Source organism: Eretmochelys imbricata, chromosome 15, assembly GCF_965152235.1.
Source record: "Eretmochelys imbricata isolate rEreImb1 chromosome 15, rEreImb1.hap1, whole genome shotgun sequence".
Classification (NCBI taxonomy): domain Eukaryota; kingdom Metazoa; phylum Chordata; order Testudines; family Cheloniidae; genus Eretmochelys; species Eretmochelys imbricata.
This window is the reverse complement of record NC_135586.1, coordinates 16,937,387-16,961,806: the sequence shown is the minus strand read 5'-3', so window position 1 is coordinate 16,961,806 and position 24,420 is coordinate 16,937,387. Positions and strand designations below refer to the sequence as shown.

The 24,420-nt window shown below is 42.7% G+C and overlaps 1 protein-coding gene across 2 annotated transcripts in view; it reads left to right on the top strand.

Moving 5' to 3' along the window:
* ARVCF (ARVCF delta catenin family member) overlaps positions 1-24,420 on the top strand; it is a 228,761-nt gene that overhangs the window by 187,572 nt on the left and 16,769 nt on the right. For both annotated transcript variants that reach the window (XM_077834996.1, XM_077834997.1), the window contains one exon: positions 23,237-23,364. In XM_077834996.1, coding sequence (XP_077691122.1) covers positions 23,237-23,364 — 128 coding nt within the window. The remainder of the gene's footprint in view (positions 1-23,236; positions 23,365-24,420) is intronic.

Below are 24,420 nucleotides of genomic sequence, written 5' to 3'. Positions count from 1 at the left end.
ACTGCTGGTTCTGTAATGATGGGAAATGTTAATGGAAAGCTCAATATAGACCCAGTTTCGGTTAGTCCTGGATAATGCTTGTTTACCACGCAGGGGTGTGGCGAGGCTGGATTGAGTAATTTACGGTACATGGAGTGTTTTGAAAACGTAAAATGTTATAAAGTGCTTAGTATTTTTACTGTTCAGGCTTTCAATGGTTTTTTCCCCCCCTCTATTTTTTATGGATAGCGTAACGGGGCTCACTCACCACTCTGGCGCCTCCTGCTGGTTGTCCTGGGGATTAGCTCTGTACATTAGTGTGCCCTCTTTGGGTGGTGCCTTGCCACCATCACTCCTGCTCTAGGACCCACGTCTCTCCAAGGATCGTGGTGTCCTCTTTAGCCAGACAGCCCTCTAGTCATGCCACACTCTGTGCTTCCCCCTTCCGGGGACCTGCAGGCTGCTGTTCAGCCACTTCCCTTAGTGGCTACTGCAGCGAATTGTCTGACCACTTCCTCGTGGCCCCAGCATCCTTTTTGTCCTTGCCTCAGGGTCTCAGCCTGCAAACCCCAGCAGCCAGCCAGGAGCTGTCACTCGCTCCCCCAGTCCCTGCTAACAGGGCTGCTCTGTCCAGGGTGCTGGCAGCTCTCTCAGCCCTCCAGAGACCATCCTTCCTCTCTGGGCTCCCAGCAGAGAACTGAATTCCTCTGCCCTGCAGCTTCCTTTTTATATGGGCCTGCTTGACCCTGATTGGCTGCTCTGTTCAGCCCTTCTCTGATTGGCTGCCTCCTGCACAGCCTCCCAAGGGTTCTGTTAACCCCTTAGAGCACCGTGTGGGGCAGGCACCCCATCACAGATACGTAGTGTCATTTATGATGCTCTACTCTGTGTGTGTAAATCTTTAAATAAAATTAGAACTTTAGCAGATTGACTGCCCAGGTAATGTATTTAATTTAGTTATGGCAACATATGTTGCCTTGCAGTTATGACACAAGTGACAGTATTTTAAAACTTGAACCACTAATGTGTATTTGCATTTCCTTTTCACTTGGGATTGAAGTACGTGGCTACAATTTCTGAAGATAAAATAGATACCACTGGAAAGTGACAGCTTCAGGTTGCTACTACTGTTTCTTCTGTTTTCTCCTCTCCTCCCAAACTACCCTGTGTTATGCATCACTGCCTGCTTTTGGCTGAGAAGGGTTAATATTTTTTTCCTCTTCCTTGGTTTGTGTGTGTGTTTTTGCATGTCTCATTTACCACTTCTATTCTACAAGCAATTATAATAGTTACTCTAAAATACAATGACTGTTATTACAGAGTCCAGCTCATTATGCAGATGCTCGTATAGAATTGTTTATAAAATGAGAATGTGCCAAGCAAGCCTGCCGGGAATGCAAACGGAGGACTTGGAGGGAGAGGTGCATTTTCCGCATCACTGCAGCTGTCTCAGTCTTGGGACTTAGTCACAGTGGTGAAAAACTCTGCCCATCCATCCAAAACTGTTGGATTAAGTAGGATTCCTGCCGTGCCATTTCTTCAGTTTCAATTAAGCAGCAACAACAGAAGATGTAGAGAAGACTATTCCATTTAGCATAAGTGTAATTAAAAAACAATGCAAAACAATGGAGTTGATGCTTCTAAGAAGGGTGAATATCAAGAAGTCGTCTGGTTGCCTAGCCAACATTATCACAGATCAAGGAATATGCACCAAGCCGCTGCTGCCAATGTGTGGAGATGAAATTGACTTGTTGAAGTCCATTACAAAAACCTTGTTGCACAAAATTAGGAGTGTCTCCTACTGTCCACCAACAATACTGCAGCAACATTCAGCTGATGGAGGCACTTGTCAAACTCGGAGACTGGCAGAAAGCTTCAGAACAGCTGAGGCAGAATGACTGCTGCCTTGGATGTCCTGCCAGATTATCAGAAATGCTATGCATAGAAGCAAAAGAAACTGTTAGAACTCTGCATAAGATGGTAAACCGAGTCCCCTGGCTGTCCAGATGGGAATAGAACATCCTGGATAATGTTTTTAAAAGGTCTAAGTTACTCAGGCACTTTTGAAAGTGGGACTGAGGCTCCTAAATCTCTTCAGTCCTTTTAAAAAAATGTTATCCTGGGACATTTCTCTGGAGAGTATAGGACACCCCTACCCTCCTGATCATACTTCATGGGCTACGGAACATGTCGAAGTATGGCTGTACACCGAGCAAAATGCTGCACTGTACAGAAAGGGAGTTTGGTCTAGTCAGTGGATAGGCCATGGATGGGAGGAGTCAGGATACTTCGGTTCTCTTCTCAACACAGCCGCTGAAGGTACTGAGTCACTGCAGCTGGGGCACCGGCAGCTCATGTAGACATTTGCATTAGCTATAATCTAGCTAGCTTGCTAAAAATAGAAGTCAGGATGCTATTGTGGCCTTCCTTCTGTTTTTAGTGAGCTAGCAAGAGCTCTTAGCTAGCTTGGGTATGTCTGCATGCGCTGCCAGTCACAGTGCCCCCCTCCAGCTGCAGTGGAGCCTTAGTTTGGGAGTATGTTTCCAGCTACGTCTGAAACTGGGGCCATGAAACCCACAGTGTGGATTTCCCAAGGAGGAAAGGGATGACATTGGCAAAGTTAGAGTTAGAACTGGCAAATGACTAAGGAGGAGACCAGATCTGCTCTCTGTGGTATGGACAGATATAACTGCTTATGTCAGCAGCAAAAATATGTTTTTATTGCCTTTCACTTCAATTAGCCCTACAGAGCCAGGGGAAGGAGCTGAATTCTTTAACTAAGTTCCAACTGCATGTCTAAATTGTCAGATTAATTTAGGGCAGAATTCAGGCCACAGAATTTTTATTACTAAGTCATAACGTGCAAAACTCTCTGCTGACTATCAGATCTCAGCTTGACTTTCAAGGGAGTTTATAACTTATTTTCACTGTGATGTGAGCACATTTCATCTGGAGCCATCATAGAACAGTAAAACCTGGAACCCTCACAGTATCATTTTAAATTGCTTTTCAGGAACATGTTTGAAATCTTGGAGAAAACCAAAAACAATGCCAAATAAAATAGCTTCATGGTTCTGAGCTTACTACAAAAGGAGAGAACAGACCACAGGAGGCCAGCAAAGAGGTCTTTGCTATAACCCAACAAAGAGAGAAGCAATGTGTACAGCAAGGTCTTAGCAGTTTATCAGTTCAACAAGAACAGTTTTTCAAGTGTTAAAAGTGAATTTTAACCAAAGAAGTAAAAGGTAACTTGTAGTCTAAAATAACCTTTGTACTTCAAGAATCAGTGATGCACAAGGAATGAAACTATTGAAACTAAGATGCATTGACTTGTTTGCAGAAGGGTAAGTAACAGGATCAAAATATAAAACTTCTGTTTTCTCTGTATTAATAATAGCTAGTGCATTTGCCTACACAGCCACTGCAGTCCTGTTATGTGACTCGTTTCTTTGTAAAGCGCTGTAAGATACTTTAAGTGTGAAATGTGCTCTATAAAACCAAATTCAGTTGTAAAACTTTTGAGTGCTCTAGTCAGGCTTAAAAGCTTCCCTCCCACCTCCTCCCCTGCTCCATCCTCGCAGGGGAATGATATGACTTATTGTACCATATACCGATGTCTAACTGTGCATTAAAGAAAAATGACCTTGAACTTTTGAGAGACAGAAATTTTATGTAATAAAACAGCCATTCAAAACTGCTGTCAACTTAAAAACCAACCTCACCTCCGCATAGTTTGGAATCTAGTATCAGTCCGGCTATTGTTTGCTTTGGAGCCAGGGAGAAGATGATCACTAACCGACTTAGTTTCAGATGATCAGCATGAACAATGATTGCTGCACAGAGGGAGACAAACCATTTTTACTTCAGCCTCCTGGGCCATTAGTGTGTCGCTGAATGCCCCGAGTCTTGCTCACAGGAGACACTGGCAATATTTGAAATTCCCATGTTCATTTAGGGCTAAACTGTGTCTCATCCTTGCCCAGGATGAGGAAGATGCAATGAGCATCCTCCCCCTGTGCCAGGGTTGGCCACAATTGCCATCTTTGTGGTCTCCAGGGCACCGGGGCTGCATCCTGCTAATATGCCCCCTGTGGGCACAAATTGCACCAAAAGTGGTGGGCAGGAGGTGAGGCCCTAGCTTTGCCCTCCCTCCACATCAAACAGCTGGCCAGCTGCAGAAGGGTGCACATTAGACACGCTCTCCATCCATGCCAAGGAACTCTCCAGGAGGCACAGCGCCTCCTAAGGCCCCTTCATGGGCAGTGCAGCTCTGCAGCAATCCCAGCGTTAATAATAGCCCAGTCTGGCAGTAAGAAAGTGTGTGGGTTTCTAAAATGCCATCTTTGAATTATTGACCCCACTGAACACACAGGTGAAAGAATATACTTTACTTGCATGAAATATTCTGTAACCATGGCTCTCTGACATCTATCCAATTCCCTCAATCCTCTCCCCCCGCTTCCCCCCCCCCCCCCCCCACTGGTTGGTTTGAAAAGAAGCCCTCAGGGCTAGCATGGAGCGTAATGTACTTCCTAATGGGCAAATAGTGGCATGGGAGGGGGGCGGAGCTTGTTACAAAAGCATTGCTGATGGTTTTTAATGGGTGTCAGACGTTCTAAAAGAAGTTCGGAGAATTTGCTGTTGCCTTTGCAAGGAAAGGTTTAGGGAAAGTTCAAATTCTCAAACTTTTACTCCTGGGTGACATTGGGTGGAAGAGTCTGACATTTCATGACAGTCCTTGCCCTGAACTGCTTGTGGTCTAAATAGACGAGGTGGACATAGGGTGGCAGGAGAAACAGAGGCATAGAAAGGTGAGATGATTTGCCCAATATCATACAGCAAGTCAGTAGCACAGCTGAGATTAGACCCTGGGTGTCCGTATTCCCAGACCAGCACTCTAGAGCATGCTGACAAGACATGTAGATGACCTTCCCCATTCCAGACACTGTCATTTTTTCATGTTGACACTGCATTCAAATGCAATACCAGAAAGAATATTTAATGAGTTCTGCTTTGAGACCTTTGAAATCGCAATCATCAAAGCTGTGATCATGATCAAGCACATAATTACATCATGTCCTGCTGAGAGCTTAAAAAATGATGAGGGAAAAGCTTCTGCTAAGACTCTTGTAACAAACGTGCAAGGTCAGGAACATGAAAAGATCTGGAGAAGGGGTTATGCTTTAGCTAGTTTCCCAAATGACTTTTAAACACTTAGCAATGGAGGCTTTTGACTTCCCCTGAAAATATGGGGTTCCTGTTCCTTCTTGGTGGTACCCTGTGTATCCCAAATACGGAGAGTGTAAAATGTGGCTGCACTATCCGTAAGCATGAAAAGGCAGCCAATGGGCTTAGGAGCGAGATCAGTGACAAAGATGACTATGGTGCTGGATACATCGTGTGTGCTGGGACTTCTCAAGAAAAGAACAACATATGAATGTTAAGAGCATGAGACCTAATCCCACTTATTCCATTAAATGAAGTCTACTCCAAGAGCAGAACATTTTCCTTTGAGTTATGGGTAGGTTATAACATTTAATATGCTCAGGAGGGCACATACGACTCCCAGATTTGTACAACCCTGTAAGGCTTTCCTTAGTAGGGACTGTGTGTTTAGGGTTTAATGCAACAACCAGCTTCCCTTCTGAGTTTTACCCACCCACCCACTGAAAACAAAACTGAAACAGAATCTAGTGGTGAGAAATTTTAAAGCATTTTCACACATGGCCAGACACGACCCTCCCTAGACTGTGCACTGATGAGATGGTGTCCCTGACCTGCCTGAAAGTCAATGCTTCCAATTTCTAAATCCAACTGTTAACCAGCTAACCAGAGAGGCCAGCCCAGTCAGAGCCTCCCAGCTGTGTGTTTGTAAATGTTTAAAAATTGATGTAGATGCTAATGGGATGGAAAATGCATGCATTGAATATACATCTGATGATGCTTATTGCAGAGTTCACGACACTGTTTGTTTTTCAAGCTCCATACAGATATGAATAGCTTTTACGTAGAATTATCTACTTTTACCTAAAATCTATAAAATGTCATTTTAAAAACTAACCTCTTTTCATCCAAAAAAGTCACTATATAATTGCATAATTTTATCAGATTTTTTTTAAAAAAATGAACTAAATAAAAATCCTGTCCCTAACAATATGGCTTTCACAAAGAAGGGGTTCTTGCCATCTTTTTTTAATTGTGGGGAAGTGCAGTGGTTTGAGCAGCTCTCAGAACCCCAAATGCTGCTCTGTGTGGGTATGTTGGCACTGCAAAGAAAAACTCCCAGCGGTGAGTCTCAGAGCTCGAATCGACTGACTCAGGTTCAAGGGGCTCAGGCTGATGGACTAAAAGGAACAGTGTAGATGTTCACGCTGGAGCTCGAACCCTGAAACCTGATGTGAATGGGGCCCCAGCCCAAGTAGGAATGTGTAGTATTAGCCCACAGCCCAAGCCCTACAAGCCTAGTCAATTGACCTGGGCTTTGAGACTCACTGCAGTGTATACATGCCCATGTGCATGCTTTCTTTGCTGTGTTCCTTTCAGATAGCCTCTGTTGCTTCTATGCTCTAAATCTCTCAGCATGACTTTCTTGAAGGCTTGTGAATCTGAATCATGACGTTATTGAGGACAGATTGTGATTTGGGGTGCTCTGAAACATTTCCATGTTCTGTATCTGGAAGACTGTCTGTGTGCTTCCTCCATATATCTGACCAAAGAATCTCATCCATAGCTACCAATCTGGGCCCCGATCCTGCTTAGCTTCACTACCGTGAATAAACCCATTTGCACACGTGTCTTTGCAGGACTGGGGCCTTAGCTACCTCTCTCTGATTATGTTCTCTCTTCCCACAGCTCTATCCAAATTAAATTTAACAGTGATCTAGAACTGTTTCCAAGGGATCTATATGTTCATGGACAAAGTTGTTCGTGTCTATTTTGCCTATGATTATTGGGCATTTAAGCGAGTCAGTCAAACAGCAAGTATGTTGGTTTCTGTTGTCACATTTAGCATTAGCCTTTCCATTTAAAAAAAAATTGTTGGTAACATTTGTGGCAACACTTGTAGCTTTGGGATCAACCCTCTACTTGGAAGGAACTTGGGCCTGAAGGGAGTGAGAGGAGGTCTCTCTCCTTTATGGGAGAGAAGGGGGAGGAGGGGCGGGAGAAGGAGGAAGGTGAGATAAGTAGGCAAGGGTAATGTGAAGTTGGTTTTGATAAAGCATTTTGAATTTGACACAGCCAGAGACAGAAGCTGGTGAGAAGATTGAATGAGGATATGGTTGGAGCCAGTGTAGGGGCTGATGATAATTTTAGCAGGGTTGGTTGTGTGTAGAGTGGAGTGTGAGCAGAGGTAAAAAGCAGGGATATTGGAGAGGACAAAGTTACAGTAATCAAGGTACTTGGGCAAGGGGTTCAGAGGTGTCCTCCTGAGTTTGTATTTGTATTACAGTAGTGTTCATAGGTTCTAATTGTGTCCTGGGCCCCATTGAGGCAGTCCCTTCCCCCAAAGAGCGTTGTCTAAATAAAGACATACAATGGGTAGCAGGAAGAAACTGAGGCAGAGACATGCAGTGACCTGCCCAAGGTCACACAGCAGGTCATTGGCAGAACCAAAGTCTCCTGAGTCCCAGTCTGGTGCTCTATCCTTTAGACCACTCTGCTTCCCAGTCACCAGGAAAGTGAAAATTATAAAGATAAAGTTACCAGTTTGATATTACAGTCACCTGCACTCATAACTGCTTAAAGCACTTAAACTTTCTTTCTCCTATAAACCTTATGTTTTTCGCAGATGTTGCTCTTTGATCAGGATACTTTGAGGATAGACCTGAAATGCCCATTCTCTACAGAGAACTTAAAGGTGGTTTTGTATTCACTCTGCCTCCACACTGACTTGGAAGCAACTTGATGCTGAAAAGATATTTTGTTCCGGTTATAAGGAGATGTTTCCATTGTCTGACAGCAGTAGAGTGGATGTAATAGAGAGGGGTTTAGAAGCACAGACCTTCCTTTGGGGATGTGTGACATCTTTCATGAAATGCAGAGAAGTACTGAAACTTACTTTTGACTTCAGAAGTTGAAGTGGGAACTAATTGGCAGTTTCAAACAGTGAACAGGATTGGAGGATGTATTTGGATCTGCATACAGTAGCTTACTAAACATCGAGCAAGTTAGGAGCTTCCCATAAATGCATCTAATTATTAAGTACTTTTGAATACTATTATGTAGATGGGTCTTTTCATAGTACTTGTACCCATTAATACCAAAATGCTTACTGGTGTTTTTTGTCATTATAAAACTTTTCCCAGTATAAGTCCACAGCACTCTGCCTGTAACAGACCAAATACTAGCCCTAATGAGGAAGCAACAGTGGCCTAGAGTTACTATAGGCTAAGATTCAGGTTGCATGCTTTTTCCCAACACAAAACAGGACTACCTTTTCCACAGAAGTTCTGTATTATCTTTTGAAGGGTCCTCAGCATAGCCATTTCCTCCAGCTTGCATCAGAACACTTCCCTCACTGGTATCCATTGTGAGTCTGAAGTGACTCCACTGTGACTCTGAATTTACTCCAGTGTGTGATAATGAAGGGCAGAATGTGATCCCTTCTCCTTCTTTGGTATGGCAGCACGGAAGGTCGACATCCAAATTTGTCATCCACTTAGTGGCTTTCAGTGACATGGAAAGAAGTAAGGCTTTCCCTCTAGAGAATGATTTTAGATTAGGATTAGGTGTGCCATGGTTTGTATATCTTCTCCACATTTGCATATCAGGCTGTCCTTCATTTTCCATTTGTGTAATAGGTAATTGCAACACTCATGTGAGGTAGTGATGTGATTCACTGGAAGCCAAAGGATGCGGAGTTCTGTTCACTCTGGTTGCCTGGTGCAAACTTCCAGAAATCAGGAGCAAGTGAATTAATATTTATGTTTTGAAATGAAAGAGTCAAAGTGAACTCCCTGAAGCATGAGTAACCTAGAAAGAAGCTTTTCAAACCATAAAGTTAGCTGCCAAGCATGGGGTGATGTGTAGATTTTGAAAGATCTGTTTTGTTTTCTAAGTTGCCTTTCCCCAGGCACTGAAGATAAAACTCAAAGAACCAGCCTGTCAGGGTGAGATCCTGACAGGTGCCAGCCCTAGCTGAAATATTGTCTGCCTAACTGCATCTGTTGAGGCTCTTAGACAGCGCCCATCACTGTGGAATCTAAGTACCATGTCATGGGTGTACGTGCTTTTTAAACAGGAATAGAAAGTCCCTGGTGAACCAGTGAGTGTTTGAAATGTGATCAGCAGAGGTCCCATAGTTCTATCCCAGTCAGCACACAATTCCTTTTCTCTGAATTCCCAAGTGACGTTTATTTTCTTCACACTGGGGCAAAATATCAAATTGTAAATAGCACCATCTGTGAACAAAGGCAAAGGGCCCAGAACTGCAAGGCGCAGTGCACTCCCAGAGTCCATTGACCTCTCACGGGCCTTTTGAAAGCCAGAATGCCTCTGGAGGCCCAGTGGAGTGCAGGGAGTGGCACCATTTACAGCAACCGTTCAACAGGTGTAGCCAGCAGTTTTCCCCCAAAACACAACTGCCCTGGGGCACAGAGAGGCTGTGGCCCCTCTCTGTAATCTCCCCATCTCAGGTCACTTGCGCTGCCAACATTGCTAGCTGCTACTCTTTCCTTTTCCTGGCTGAAAGCCAGTTTATGCTGCCTCACCCCTATGTGGGCGCACTACTGTGAGGAAGGGCTCTCTATGCGCACTTCTCCTCCTAGCTCACTCTTGTGATGATGGCAAAACTCAGACTTTGTGTTGTGGGCTTCTTGAGTGCACATGTGAGTTTGATTGTCTATTTAGTTGAGGCACCAGCATAATGTGTCTTTGCTTTCCCATGCCCTCCATGTGTGTGTCTCTCAATCTCTCCTTTCCTCCTGTCCCATTTTGGGGTGCAATTCAGACCAGTGAGAGGTTGTCATTGCCTGCTCTGTAATCCAGGGTGCCTTCAGTGCTCTGCTGCTCTGGCTCACAGCCCAGACACCAACAACCAGCAGAAAAGCATTCAGTTCCCTAAGTATCTGTGTGCTGTGCAACCCTGGTACAGCGCTCTGACCCCAGCTGCCTACCTACAACACAGCAGCCCCACCTGATCTCCACCTGCCTTTGCTACTACTGGCCACGTGACCCCAGCCCCAAATTTCCCCAAAACTATCTGCCCTGAAATGTCCAGCCCTCATTCACGGGAGTAATAAGGTCCATTGCTGCTTTAAAGAGCTGAAAACACAGCTGTTTGTTGCCTTAACTGGAGTTAACAATCACTGCAGTTCAAACACAGTACTGGGTTGGTTTAGATCAAGAGTAAAACAAGTTTATTAACAAAAGAGAGAGATTTTAAGTGAGCTCAAGTACGAGAGATAAAGACAAAAATAGTTACAAGCAAATGAATGTAAAATATGCTTTCTAGTGGCTAAGGCTTGTCTTAACTCACTATGGCTTTTCGAAGAAATCTATCTTGGACTAATCTTTCTTCTTCCCAACAATGGCTGACTTTCTGTCAGTCAAGACCTTCCACAGAAGTACAAGGTAGTTGGTTCCCCTTTGTCTTCGTGGGTGAATGATCTTTGCCTAAGCAGGTTTCTCACCTATGTTCAGTGCCCAGAGACTTCAACCTCTCTGGTTGAAAGAACCATCTTTCTCAGCTTGCAATAGTCCGGTCCCTTGTGTCTGTTCAGTGATGTATCCCAACATGGCTTCTCCTCTCTCTTTATATCTTCCCCAACACACTGTTTTGTCCCCAGACTCAGGATGACCTCATGCTATTCTTCCGTTTCTGTGGACTTCCCATTCCCCAGCTGATTCACATGTAAAGAGTCTTCCATTGTTTTTGGTCACACCTTGCTTAATGGTGGATCACTTCCTTCCCACCTGTCCGGGAGAAAGCCTGTTTCTCCTTTCGTTTGGTCACAGATCGTAAAGCATAATATCAATGAGTATTCATAATTCCTCAAAGTGTTTAATATAGATATTTTCCAGTTATATTGGTCACTAGTATGTCATTAGCTTTTATAAAAGACCTTACCTGATAATTTTTATAACACAGAAATATAGTATACAATCATTTGATTCAATTACTTAACATTTGAGGTTCAGACCCCCACAAAAGGCTATCTTCCCCATTCGCGAGGTTGATGGCTTTGTCTGCCTTTTATGTGAATGTGCCTTCTTCGTCTCTGATGATGGCAAGCAAACACACGTTCCTTTGCCTAGGCAGACTGGGTTTATGCATTGCTTGCCAAATGTTTTAAGAACGTAATTCTAGGTCAGCGAATCAAACTTGATTTCTACCAAAAGGCAGTTATGATCGAAAGGGTGATGGCACCTCTCTACTCAATTCTGTGTGATGTCTGAGTCACCTCCGATGGGTTTTGTGAGGGAAAATAAGTGTTTTCCCATTTGTTGTAGGAAAAAATCCTCTCATGATTTCTAGACACAGATAGAAACAACTTTAAAACCACATCAACTGACTCAATATCAACTACTAACAATAAAGAATTCCTCAGTCAAGCTCTCCTCCACCACACCCCTTTCTCCCCCCATATCCTATCCACCCCTGGAGAGCCTGAAAAAATAGATAGGACTTGCAGTGTATCCTAAAAGTCATTGAACCTAAGTTCCGTCAAACCACAGGGGAAGAAGTGAATTCTAAGAAGGGGGGAGATAGTTTCCGTGTTCACTTGTATGAAGTGTCGATTTTTTTCAGCATTATCTGATTACTGCATTTTTCTGGGTAGCTGGTATGTTGCTTTCTTTGAAGGCTGCATTAATGACTTCATTTAGCATGGAGTCCCCAGGTGTTCTTGGTTTGTACTCAAGGGTGGTGGGCAGACATCCATCAGAGCTTCCAGGTTTTCTGCTTGTGTAGGTGGCCCAAACTCCAGCAAGGCAGATGGGCCAGGCAATGTTCTTGGTTTGTTTTTCGCAGTCGCTGCAATTGCTGGGTCTGACTGAACAGGAGGGGTGACAAAATAGAGCTGTGTGGCATACCGCACATGAGGCGCGAACCTTCAGGGCAAATGAGCAATCACCAGACACTACCATCTGGGTCCTTTCAGGGAGAAAAGAACAGAGCCATTCAAGTGTGACTCTTCCTATTCCTGCCAGGGGCCACAAATATGTCAAAAACATCCTTGGTCAATAGTAACAAAGATAGCTTATAGATAAAATATGTATTTTATAATCAGCATGGACATCTGATCTTCGTATACCAACAGGAGATCATCAGCTAACAAAACCATTCTAATCTCCATGCCATGCCCCAGACTGAAAAAGGGTCAGGAAATTCTGTGGGTTAGGAAAGGATCATGGGCCTGATTGAAAAGGGTCAGGATTGGGCAGAGGGAAAGGTGTGATAACTGGCAAAATTGTCAGTGTCAAGAAACCTTGAGCATGGGCCAAATTGCCACTCTCTAGGTCATCTTGCCCTTCTGAAAAGAGGCATTGATAATTCACACCACTAATGGATCCAGTTTGATCACTAGATTTTATCAGCTGTCAGGACAAGCATGGGTCCAAATCAAAAGTTGCAGGAAGATGCTCCCAAGAACTTGGGAGTGAGACTGGCTGGAATGCAGAAGATTTTGCATTTGTAACTTTCTTCCCTGCCCCTCGCCCCCACTCCCACACATTGATCTGAAGTCATTGAGGTCACCATCCTGATCAGACTTTATCCTCAAAATAAATAGAAAACTCTTCACAGCAGGGGAATAATTGCCTCTTCATGCATGAATCATAGAATATCAGGGTTGGAAGGGACCTCAGGAGGTCATCTAGTCCAACTCCCTGCTCAAAGCAGGACCAATCCCCAACTAAATCATCCCAGCCAGGGCTTTGTCCAGCCTAACCTTAAAAATATCTAAGGAAGGAGATTCCACCACCTCCCTAGGTAACACATTCCAGTGTTTCACCACCCTCCTAGTGAAAAAGTTTTTCCTAATATCCAACCTAAACCTCCCCCACTGCAACTTGAGACCATTACTTCTTGTTCTGTCATCTGCTACCACTGAGAACAGTCTAGATCCATCCTCTTTGGAACCCCCTTTCAGGTAGTTGAAAGCAGCTATCAAATCCCCCCTCATTCTTCTCTTCTACACACTAAACAATCCCAGTTCCCTCAGCCTCTTCTCATAAGTCATGTGTTCCAGTCCCCTAATCATTTTTGTTGCCCTCCGCTGGACTCTTTCCAATTTTTCCACATCCTTCTTGTAGTGTGGGGCCCAAAACTGGACACAGTACTCCAGATGAGGCCTCACCAATGTCAAATAGAGGGGAACGATCACGTCCCTCGATCTGCTGGCAATGCCCCTACATATACATCCCAAAATGCCATTGGCCTTCTTGGCAACAAGGGCACACTGTTGACTCATATCCAGCTTCTCATCCACTGTAACCCCTAGGTCCTTTTCTGCAGAACTGCTGCCGAGCCATTCGGTCCCTAGTCTGTAGCGGTGCATGGGATTCTTCCGTCCTAAGTGCAGGACTCTGCACTTGTCCTTGTTGAACCTCATCAGATTTCTTTTGGCCCAATCCTATAATTTTTCTAGGGCCCTCTGTATCCTATCCCTACCCTCCAACGTATCTACCTCTCCTCCCAGTTTAGTGTCATCTGCAAACTTGCTGAGGGTGCAATCCACACCATCCTCCAGATCATTTATGAAGATATTGAACAAAACCGGCCCGAGGACCGACCCTTGGGGCACTCCACTTGATACTGGCTGCAAACTAGACATGGAGCCATTGATCAGTACCCGTTGAGCCCGACAATCTAGCCAACTTTCTATCCACCTTACAGTCCAAGTTAAGCTAACTCAGATTCACTAGGCTGCTTACCCATAGGTATATGGACTCTGCAACACTAACAGTTTCACACAGTGACATAATGTGTGGTCAACATAGCTATGGGAGAAGGAGATGGATTCTACTCTGGCTGAGGCATCATCAGTAGAATTTTTAGGTTCGTTCCATTTACAGTATCTTTTTCTCTTTGCTGGTGATGCAGGGATTAGAAAGAACCCAGCTTGACTTTCAACCTCTAGGGTGGGTTTGCAGCCTTGTCAGTTAGAGGAAAAAGTCTTTACTTGCAAACAGATCATATTTGATATGCAGTTAACGAAGAGAGAAACCCTAGAATGTCTTTTTATTTTAGAGAGTCCATTTTCAAATAATGACACTTTAAAATTGTTTGTTTTGTAGGCAGCACATTCTTTCCCCCTTCCCCTGAAAATGAAACAAATTTTGCTGCCACTGAGAATTAAAAATCCACAACTTTGGCAAGAAAGAAAGCATTAACATTTGATGTACTGTACTTAAAGAATCCAAGGTCAGACGTGAGTCTTCAAGGACTATTCAGGGAAGAAAGTGATTTACATAAACTGTGCATTTTAGTCATCCAGCCAAAAGACTCAGTGCTAACTTTGGAACTGAAGCAGGTTCAGTTGTTTTGTAGTGATGGTGGGATGTTTTTAAAAGATGACTTACAAATGCTGAATGTATGAATTTCAGCAACACTCCCCCTAACCAGAGTAAAGGGAACCTTCAGCATCTCACCCCTCTCCACACCAACCTCACTGGTCGGAATTTCCCTCTCCTCATGCCCCGCTAAGGGGGACGTCACCCTCCCTTACTGAACTACCGTGTTGGGGACCCTCCGTACTTTTCTCAGTTTCAAGTTCCGCTCTCTTCCTGCTGAATATGCTGATGGGACTACGAGCCCCTAAAGCCTCCCTCTCCTGATTAGTGGGCAGAGAGAGGGTTGTTGCTAAAAGCACTTTGAAGCCAGGAGGCCTCACAATATGCACTGAGCACTAGTGGGCACTCAGAATATTGTTGAACTAACCCACTTCTAATGTTACTTTGCAGGTGTCAGGGTTCCCTCCCCACTCTGAACTGTGGAATGTAGATGTGGGGACCCACATGAAAGACCCCCTAAGATTATTTCTACCAGCTTAGGTTAAAACTTCTCCAAGGCACAAATTCTTCCTTGTCCTTGGACAATATTGCTGCCACCACCAAGTGAGTTAGACAAAGTTTCAGGAAAAGGACCAGTTGGAGTTCCTGTTTCCCCAAAATATCCCCCCAAGCCCCTTCACCCCCTTTCCTGGGGAAGCTTGGGAATAACATACCAACCAAATAGGTAAACAAGGTGAGCACAGACCAGACCCTTGGGTTTTTAGGACACTAAAACCCAATCAGGTTCTTAAAAGCAGAACTTTTTATTATAAAGAAAAAAGTAAAAGAAGCACCTCTGTAAAATCAGGATGGAAGGTAATTTTACAGGGTAATAAGATTTAAAACACAGAGGATTCCCCTCTAGGCAAAACTTCAAAGTTACAAAAAACAGGAATAAACCTCCCTCTTAGCATAGGGAAAATTCACACGCTAAAACAAAAGATAAATCTAATGCATTTCCTTGCTATTACTTACAATTTGTAATCTTAGATGCTTATTTCAGGTAGGGTTTTAGGAGATGTTTTTCCTGCCCTGGTCTCTGTCTGTCCCAGAGAGAACACAAACAAACAAAACCTCCCCCCACAGATTTGAAAGGATCTTCTTCCCTTATTGGTCCTTTTGGTCAGGTGCCAACCAGGTTATTTGAGCTTCTTAACCCATTACAGGTAAAGGAGGGATTTTATGCTACCCTTAGCTGTATGTTTATGACAGCAGGTTACTTGGAAAGGGAGAGCAGTATTAGCTTAAAGACTTTGCCTCATGGAAAATGTTGAGTTTCATTGCCACATCTCTTATCTAAATAATGTATACACTCTATATTTTATCTGACTAAAACCAAAACTGAGTGCCTTGTCCTGTGCAGTCTTTTTCTGCTACAAGAGTCTTCTCCCCTCCATATCCCCATCTAGTTCTGGATGCCTCTCAGTCTGCTTTATATTCAGACTGACTCATTCTCTTGTCCTTGCGCTTTTCATTTTCTTGGGTATCTCTGATATCTTATTCCATACATTCCAATAGCATCCTTTGTGTGTCTATGGCTTTCATGCCAGTATCTCTTTCCAGTGTGGCTATAGGGGGTAAACTGTACAAGAGCTTGCTTAGTGTTAGAAGTGTTGTATGTAACTTACTAAAATGTTCAGTAAAGTCATACACTCTGGTCTTTGTTTTCTATGTAGAAAAGTCCCTTCTTGATTTTCCCTTACGATTTGAATCTCCTGTATCACATTTTTTGGTAGCTCCTTTCTGCATTCTTCAAAGACTATTCTGTCCTTTTCTTCTGGGATCACAATCTGTACTGGATATAGTGCTGTTGATCAGATCTAACCAGTACCTTCTATTGTAAGAATACCACCTATCCTGATATCTATTGCACCTTGAAGTGAAGGCTGTATGGATTATTCAAGACTTTAGTTTTCTCATCTCTCCTTCATATGCTGCAGCATTTTTCTATCCAAAAGGTATCTCTTCTCCCATCCCTCTCCAGCTTGACATTCTGTATTCTACATTGATCTACAGTGAGCTGCATTTTCCATCTATCATTCTAAGCACTTAGCTGTTAGATCTGACTGCATTTGTGCTACCTTAAACTGCTTCCATTCAAAGAAGCTTGCAAATTTATCTTGATATTCAGGTTGCTTTGTGCACCATGTACTGAAGCACAGAATACAAATTGAATGGCACTGATGTGAATTTTATAAAAACGCTAATCATGTTTTCAGTCCTTTTTAAAAATATATATTCTTCAAGGAGATTTTTCTCAAATGATGTAGTGTAGAACAAAGTATCTTGTTGAACTACTGGAATGTTTGCTGCTTATGTCTTTTGAAAGTGCCCCGGGTTCTATTGAAAATGACCATGAACTCTGGTTTTACAACTGTTTAATTCAAAAACAGTGGATTACATGGTTTGTAATGAAGTTACCAGCCCATTGCTGAAATAGGGCAGAAGTCCAAGATTTGCTGAGTTTCTCTTTTTTTTTATTCTGCAAGAATGTTGGTTTCCATTACTGACATGATTGTTTCCTTTTGGCTCATTTGCCTAGTTGCTTAGGGAACCATTCGCTTTCTCTACAAAGCCTACTTTTCTGTGACCTTGCAGAGGAACAGCAGTTCCAGTTTGGGATTCCTCTTGCACCATCTGGTGGTAGCTATTGCAAAAACACTGTTCGAATTGGCTGACGTAGACACCTCAGAAATGGATAACGATCAAGCTTAGGTGTTCTTCAAAGATTGATGGACTCACTATATGGCTTTGCCAGGGTTCCATACACCATCTTTGTATGGAGTGTGCTCCTCTTCTTTGAAACTGTGAGTTGGAGTTTATGCAATGATAGAAAATAAACCAGCAATGCTTTTTTTCTGCTCCAATAACCATTCTTAGGGGTGCAGTCTGTCCTCTCAGCACAGCACATATGTGCATCATTTCCCATGCCTATAGGGACAACTAAACTGCTGAATGGATGAGGGAGAGTATGGCAGTCTTGCTCTGAGAATAATCACCTTGGTTTGGGATTATACGAACATGCCAGGGTAATATACCTACTACAGTCATTTCCACTATTGCCAGAATGTTGTTTGATATGGGTGCAATATGCACATAGGCATAGATAGGTTTCATGGAGGAATTGATCTGTGACTCAGCAACAGTTCTATGCACAAGACCAGGATGTGATTCCCCCCCGCGCCCCCGGTTCATCTGTTGTGATGAGATAGAAGTGCTGGAAGTTATACCTTCCACTACCATGTGTGGAAAAAGATGCTTTGAGGTGGTCAACAGTGACCCTATAAAGAGGGGACTGGATTGTTCAGAAGTTGGTAGTTGGATTATAGCACCTTCCCCCTTGGGGTTCGCATTGTGACCAAACATTCATTCCGAACTGATGGCTGTTCGGGGACCATGCATGGTGGTGAAATGCACTTTGTAGTCTCCGTCCACATCACAGGAATTACTACTGTTGTTGGCAGTCTTAGCAAAGAGACTGAGGATTGAGAGGGCCATGGAGACTGAATGCCCTCTTGTCCCTCAAGGTGACCCCTCCAAGACAGGGTTGAGGCACATTGGTGAGATAGTGTTGGGAAGCTTGCATTACTTCTGCCTGGTCTGCTACTCTTCTGTGGATAAGGAGAGAACTGTCAGCCTGGCACCTTGAGCGTGCTAGATCCACATAAAATAGACTCCTCTGCCAACTAAGGAACAATATTAACGGACAGAAGAGAAGCTCATCTGGTCCCCCTCAGTTAGGAAGATGGGACTGCAACAATTGTAAAGAGGGGCTGGCACAAGAGAACCTCAGACTCCCCTGAAAAGGGGGACACAAGCCTGGAGAATAGAAATGTTTTAAGGAGGGAAAGGAATATAATTCCTTAGTAGCTGTTTCCATACAATCCCAGTAACTGCCTGGGGTGCCTCTCTACTCGGTATGAATGCTTGAGGACCACAATGGCCATGTCACCTGACGTTTCTCCTATCTCCTTAAAACGCCAAAAAAAAAACAACCCAACAGCCAGTTAACTGACTTCTGTACCTTGTTTTTGGCAATGAAAAGGGTATAGATAAATTTAACTCATGCTTTTCCAGGAAAAAGCTATCTAAGTTCTGGTTCAACACAGCTCTTAAGCGCATGCATAAATCTTTTTACTTCAGTGGGATTTAAATATATGCTTCAGCGCTTGCTGAATTGGGGCCATAATTCAAATGACCTTTTAAAGAAGCAAAAGAAAAGCAATTGACATTTTTTTCTTGTTGACTCATTACCAGCTTTAATGATCCTCTTCTTTTTTAGCTCCATTTTTAAAATGGATATAGGCAATTATCCATATATTACACAAGTACCTGGAAAAATAATTAAGATAATCTTGAAATTCAGGAAATTGGTTTAGAAGAGAAGCAGGTGCTTAATGGAGGTGAGACCAGCTGTGCTTCTCGGGACTCTGCAAAAATACTTCAGGGGAAAAAATGTGTGAGGCCTCCACACAGCACTGGAAGGAAATTACAATAATTCAGACAAAATCTATCCTCTGAGTAGCAGAACTGGCTTCCGAGGGACAAAAACTGGAGAAAATAGAAAAGTTTTTTTCAAGTGAAAATAATGTTTAAGAAAAGAGTGAGGTTGAGGAAAATCCTTCAGGCAGAGTGGTGGCATTAGCAATACAAGGCTCTCATCTTTGCTAATGTGCATCAACTCACGAAGGGCACTCATACTAGTCCTGTTTCAGCAATCCCCCTCATCCTACAAGGCTAGCCAAGCTGGTATGGGAGGGCCTTAGAATAAGCAGTAACGGGCAGGAGAATAAAAATATGAGGGGAGGGGGTTAATTGGGGGGGGGGGGTGTCATTCACCAAATTGTCTGTAAGTCATTGCACCCCGAGCAGAAATGTACTGGTAATTAATAAAGGAAGTGCAGAAAATTAGACAGAAAAAAAAAGCCGGGGAGGGAATGCTCCTACACTCATGCTGGAAATACAGGGAAACAAGCAGGAAAAACAGGAGGCTCTCATGCATGAGGACCAGTAATGACAGAGGCATGGTGGGACACACGTGAGTGGAATGCAAATATCTAAAGGCAGGTTCTGTCTGCAGTAGGTAGGATGTGGAGGGGGGAAATGGAGGTGATGTGGTTACCGTGTATCAATAATACCATGTATCAATAATATAATAATCACTAATGTGAAGAGATGAGGAAGATGAAAGTGTCTGTGTTCAGATAAAGGATACAAAACCTGGCATTGATGATGAGGATAAATTATAAGCTATGTAACTAGAGAGCAGGGGAAGATGAACCTCTCCTGGAATTGTTTCCAAAAATGTCAAAGTTATGACTGCATCTAAAGCAGTGTTCTTAAGTGGACACTGACTGAAGAATTGCCAACTATTTAACCACAGACCACTATGAGCTCCTATACAGACCTGATATCCCTCTTACAATAATGTTTTGTGTGTTGTAACACTATCTTTATCCTTCTGGCTTGTCTGATGTATGTTTAAAGTTAAAATTTCCATAAAAAGATTATCGAAGGTGTCAAAATTCCAATAAATGATCAGTAAGAGAGTTTAATTCCGGAGATTAGCTAATGGAAAAAAGGATACAATCCACATATTGTCAAAGAATATTTTTACTTGATGTCAGAGAGTTCCCTATTTCAAACGTGGAAGCAGCAATACAAGGTCTGGCACGAGGGCAGTGGGGAATTGAGGGTGGAGTGGTCATAAATTTAGTGAATTTGTGGTGCAAATGAATTCTAGAAAGTCACAATAGCAATGAAGTTCTTTTCCCTGCTATAGCAGATTGTATCCACACACCAGTTAGTTAACCTCACAACACTCCCATGAGCTGAGTGTTTTCCTCTTTTATAATTGGGGAAACAAAGGCACAGAATGGTTGAGTGACTTGCATAAGGTTAGTCATTCAGTGTTAGTGGTTCTATTCTTGACAAATCCTGGCTTTCCCAGCCTCCTGCTCTAGCCATTCAGTGATACTGCATCCTATTAGGACATTACCTCTCTGAAAGGATTGAAATGACATTTAGTGAGCAGTGTAAAATCAGCTGTGGTACGAAGTATAATGTATAGAGAGAAAAAAGAGGTAAGAATTTATGCAGTATAAGAGATGAAAGACCAACAAGACCAATAGAATTTAAAAATACGAGGAAGATTTTTTTTAAAAAAAAGTGGTTGAAAAGAAGGTAGTAAAAGACCTGGAATATGAAAAAGGATGATCGTCTTTGGGAAGTGGGTAATTGTAGTGATTGGAGGAAATAGATATAAGGCATGCAAGAATAAAATAAGGGAAGCTAAAAAGAAATATTCCTGTCTAGGGCAGTCAAAGGAGAGAAGAAAGAGTTCTATAAATACACCGAGAGAGATACTAGGGGAAAATACAAAAAGCTATTAGTGACCAGGGGAACAGTTGAAAGAGAACTCCAAAATGCCTAATATTTTAAATAGCTATTTTTTGCTTAGCCTCCAATAAAAAAGGGAATGATATCGCAGAAATGGGAGAACTTGGGACCAGGAAGCAAGGGACTTATTTGAGACAAGAATGATGCTGGAATCAGGGCTTGCCCCCCGGGCAGGTACACACTTGTCCATGGAACAAATAATGGTCACTGGTTGCTTCAAACCTAGTTTCAGACAAAGAACAGGTGAATCCTTCAGTGGTTTAAAACAATGTCAGAGCAGCCTGGGGTGCAAGTGAAATGCTCAAAAATGTAAAATAAAAAATAAAAGCACATCCAAGCTTTTTATTAAAGCATGGAGCCTAATGTCTAGACTTTGCTATCAGTATGGGGCAAAGGCGGCTTCTCGGGCTGCCACTGAAGGAAATAAAAAAAAAAAATGTTGAAATTTAGCTCCTCATTGCTGATTGGGATACACACTCAATCTGATCAGCTGTTAACTTGAGTAGATTCACTAGAAGCAAATAAAAAACTGTAAGCAACCGGTAAAGAACATAGTGGAGGTACAAAAGGAACACACTTCACCCTTCCCTGTCAACCATTTGGGTCCCACTGGCTTTGGAATCTGCTTGGTCTGCAATAGTCCAAATCTCATTCTTCTTTCCCTGGCACTTTTGTGGAGTAGGGGTGGGGAGAGGAGGTAAAATTTAAGGGTGGGGGATTATTTCCTGGCTTGCTGGTGGAGAATTGTGCTGGTGCTATATTTGTTACATGGAAACAGTGCCCTTTCTAGCATTTGTATGAATCTAAATAGATTCAGCATGTTTATGCCAAGACTTAATTGTCCCTTTGTCTGTTCTGCACCTTTGTGCTACCTCTCATGTTGTTCATAACACCATGAATGTGTCCCAACCCGCCCTTGTGGTAAACTCTTGAAAAGCAACCTAGTCAATGTAGTTGGAAAGCTTTACACAGAACATCTTCCTTTCCATGTTTACTCCAGTAGACCCCCTCTTTAGTGTATTGTATCATCCCCATGCTTACCAAAGCACTTCGGGGCATGGATTTTTTTTCTCTGATGTATATTCCATGTACAGTGTCACTCTCCATTGACATTGCATTGGGTTGGCAAGTCCTTTGTACTGGTTACTTGCATAATCTCCTGTCATTAATGTAATGTATCGTATCATCCCCACTTGACGACTAGATCTTGGGAGATGGAGAAGAGAAACAGCCTCAAACTACATGACTGCCTATTCCTGACTCATAAATAAGCAATAATATAATATGGATGTGCTACATAAAAGCCTGTCACTATAGTGAAATATACTCTTAACAATACTACCATAGACGAAAAACACCTGTGATCCTCAGATTTCAATGGGTGCTTATACAAACATCAGTTCATGTAATTAGCATGACAAAACCACTCTAAAGTAAATAAACATCATCCATGTTGTACAGCACCTAGCACCGGGGGGGTGCAGGTCCATGATTAGGGCTCCTAGGCGCTACAGTAGTACACACCATGTATCATAATAACTGTATAAATGAAGACACTGAAGTTACTATCAATAACTTGCACAAGATCACTTGGGAAGTCTGTGGCAGAACTGGAAATAGATTCCAAATCTTTTAACTGATTCCAAATCTTTAAGTCCTGTGCCTTACCTATCAAACTGATGTACTAACTCTGGGAATATTCTTTTAAAGAGTGTTCCATCTACCACAGCCTCTAGATTTAATACAATGCTTGTATATCTCTTCATATCATAATTGAACCAAAATTATTCAGTTGTATTTCTCTCCCACTTTCCAGTTGATGATTCTCATCAATCCAACTTTCCATGGCCACCTTTCAGCAGGCAGGCATGGGAGAGGGGTATATGGTATGATCATGCTGTACACTCCGACTTTGGGCATTATTAATCATGCCTAGAAAGTGACTGAAATTGAGTGTACAAATTGAATTCACACCCAGCTTAGCAATGCAGGTCTGAATTTGCGCAAACAGACCCAACCTCATGTCACCCGGCTGTGCACACACATGCTCAGTGTGATTAAATATATGGAATCAGAATAACACAAAGACTTCTAAATGTTCAGTGGTGAGGTGGGATCTCCTTCCTGAAAATGAGCAGAGTGAATTTGTGTGCAGGGGCTCTCAAAATTGCGGAGTTAATATGTCCTACTGAGTTCCAGCATGCGCCACTTTCAGCAGGTGGGAATAGAATAAGCTGGGTTTAACTGAAATCCTTATCCTTACTCTGCCAGTGTAGTGTGTTCTGACATGTTTCTCATACACGTTGAAATAAAGACGTGTCAAATATTGATCCATATGTTGCCTCTCCTGTTTTTCCCCCTTCAGGCTTTGAATTGCTCTACCAGCCAGAGGTGGTCCGGCTCTACCTCTCGATCCTCACTGAAAGCCAGAACTTCAACACTTTGGAAGCTGCAGCAGGTGCTTTGCAGAATCTCAGTGCTGGAAACTGGACAGTGAGTCTAGCCTTTTCTTTTGCTTAATCCTAGTCAGAAATTGGTACATTGAAATTCCCTTTAAGCCCTCTAGGCCTGATGTCACTTGATAGCTGGCAAATTGCACTCTGTTACTTTTCTTTTGTGAATCTCTTTTGGAAGAGTTTTAGCTTTTGGTTTGAACAAAGTCTAAATTATTAGCTTTTAGAAAAGGTTTCAGTGTTACACAGAAGTATTTTAAAAATAAAATAGACTTCCATGTATACTTCTGCTGAAATATTCATCAGAGACGTGATCCCTAAGGTTACCAAGCAATGCTAGTCTAAAGTTAAAGAACAAACTCTGTCTCCTTCAGACAGACTAGAATCTCCCCTTTGTGGTATCTGGGTAGAGTTGTCAAGTGCCTAATGATTTTTGAATTTCAGTGAGACTTAGGTGGTAAGTCACTTAGACATTTTTGAAAATTTCACCTTCTGTTTTCACCTGTAAACAGGGAGGCATGAACTCCAAAAAGACAAACTGGCATCTTTCTAATGTCACTCAAGCAATGTTGGAGATAAGACCGACACTGACAAAACAGAAGTAGAATTGCTTAATTCTGTTGATTCTCCAGTTGTTCTGACATTTCTCATCTTTCCTGTTGTCAGATAAGCTAGATGCCTGGAAGTTCTGTTTGGAATTCGCAAACAGTGTTTGTGAATATTGGCACCTTGCAAAATTGTCATGAGAATTTACTAGGCCAAGCACAAAATCTCCTCTCCCTCTTTACCATGCTGATTGATGGTAACAGATAAAAACTGATGCTCTGGGGAATAAACAACTGTTCACTTGCCCCAGGCAAATAGAATTTTGTATGGTTGGAGTGTTGTCATCGCGGTTAAAGGGAATGCAAATCTTAAAATGGGCAAGTGTTACTTTTTAGACCACTTATCCGCTGCTGCTTTCATTTGTGGGTTTCTTCAGCAGTGCTTGTTTTTAGAGCTGGGTAACCATATTTACCTCAGGATTGGGTATTGTCCTGATTCATCAGATAACACTGGGAGTCGCATCTCAAAATTGCCACCAAAGCCTTCCCGT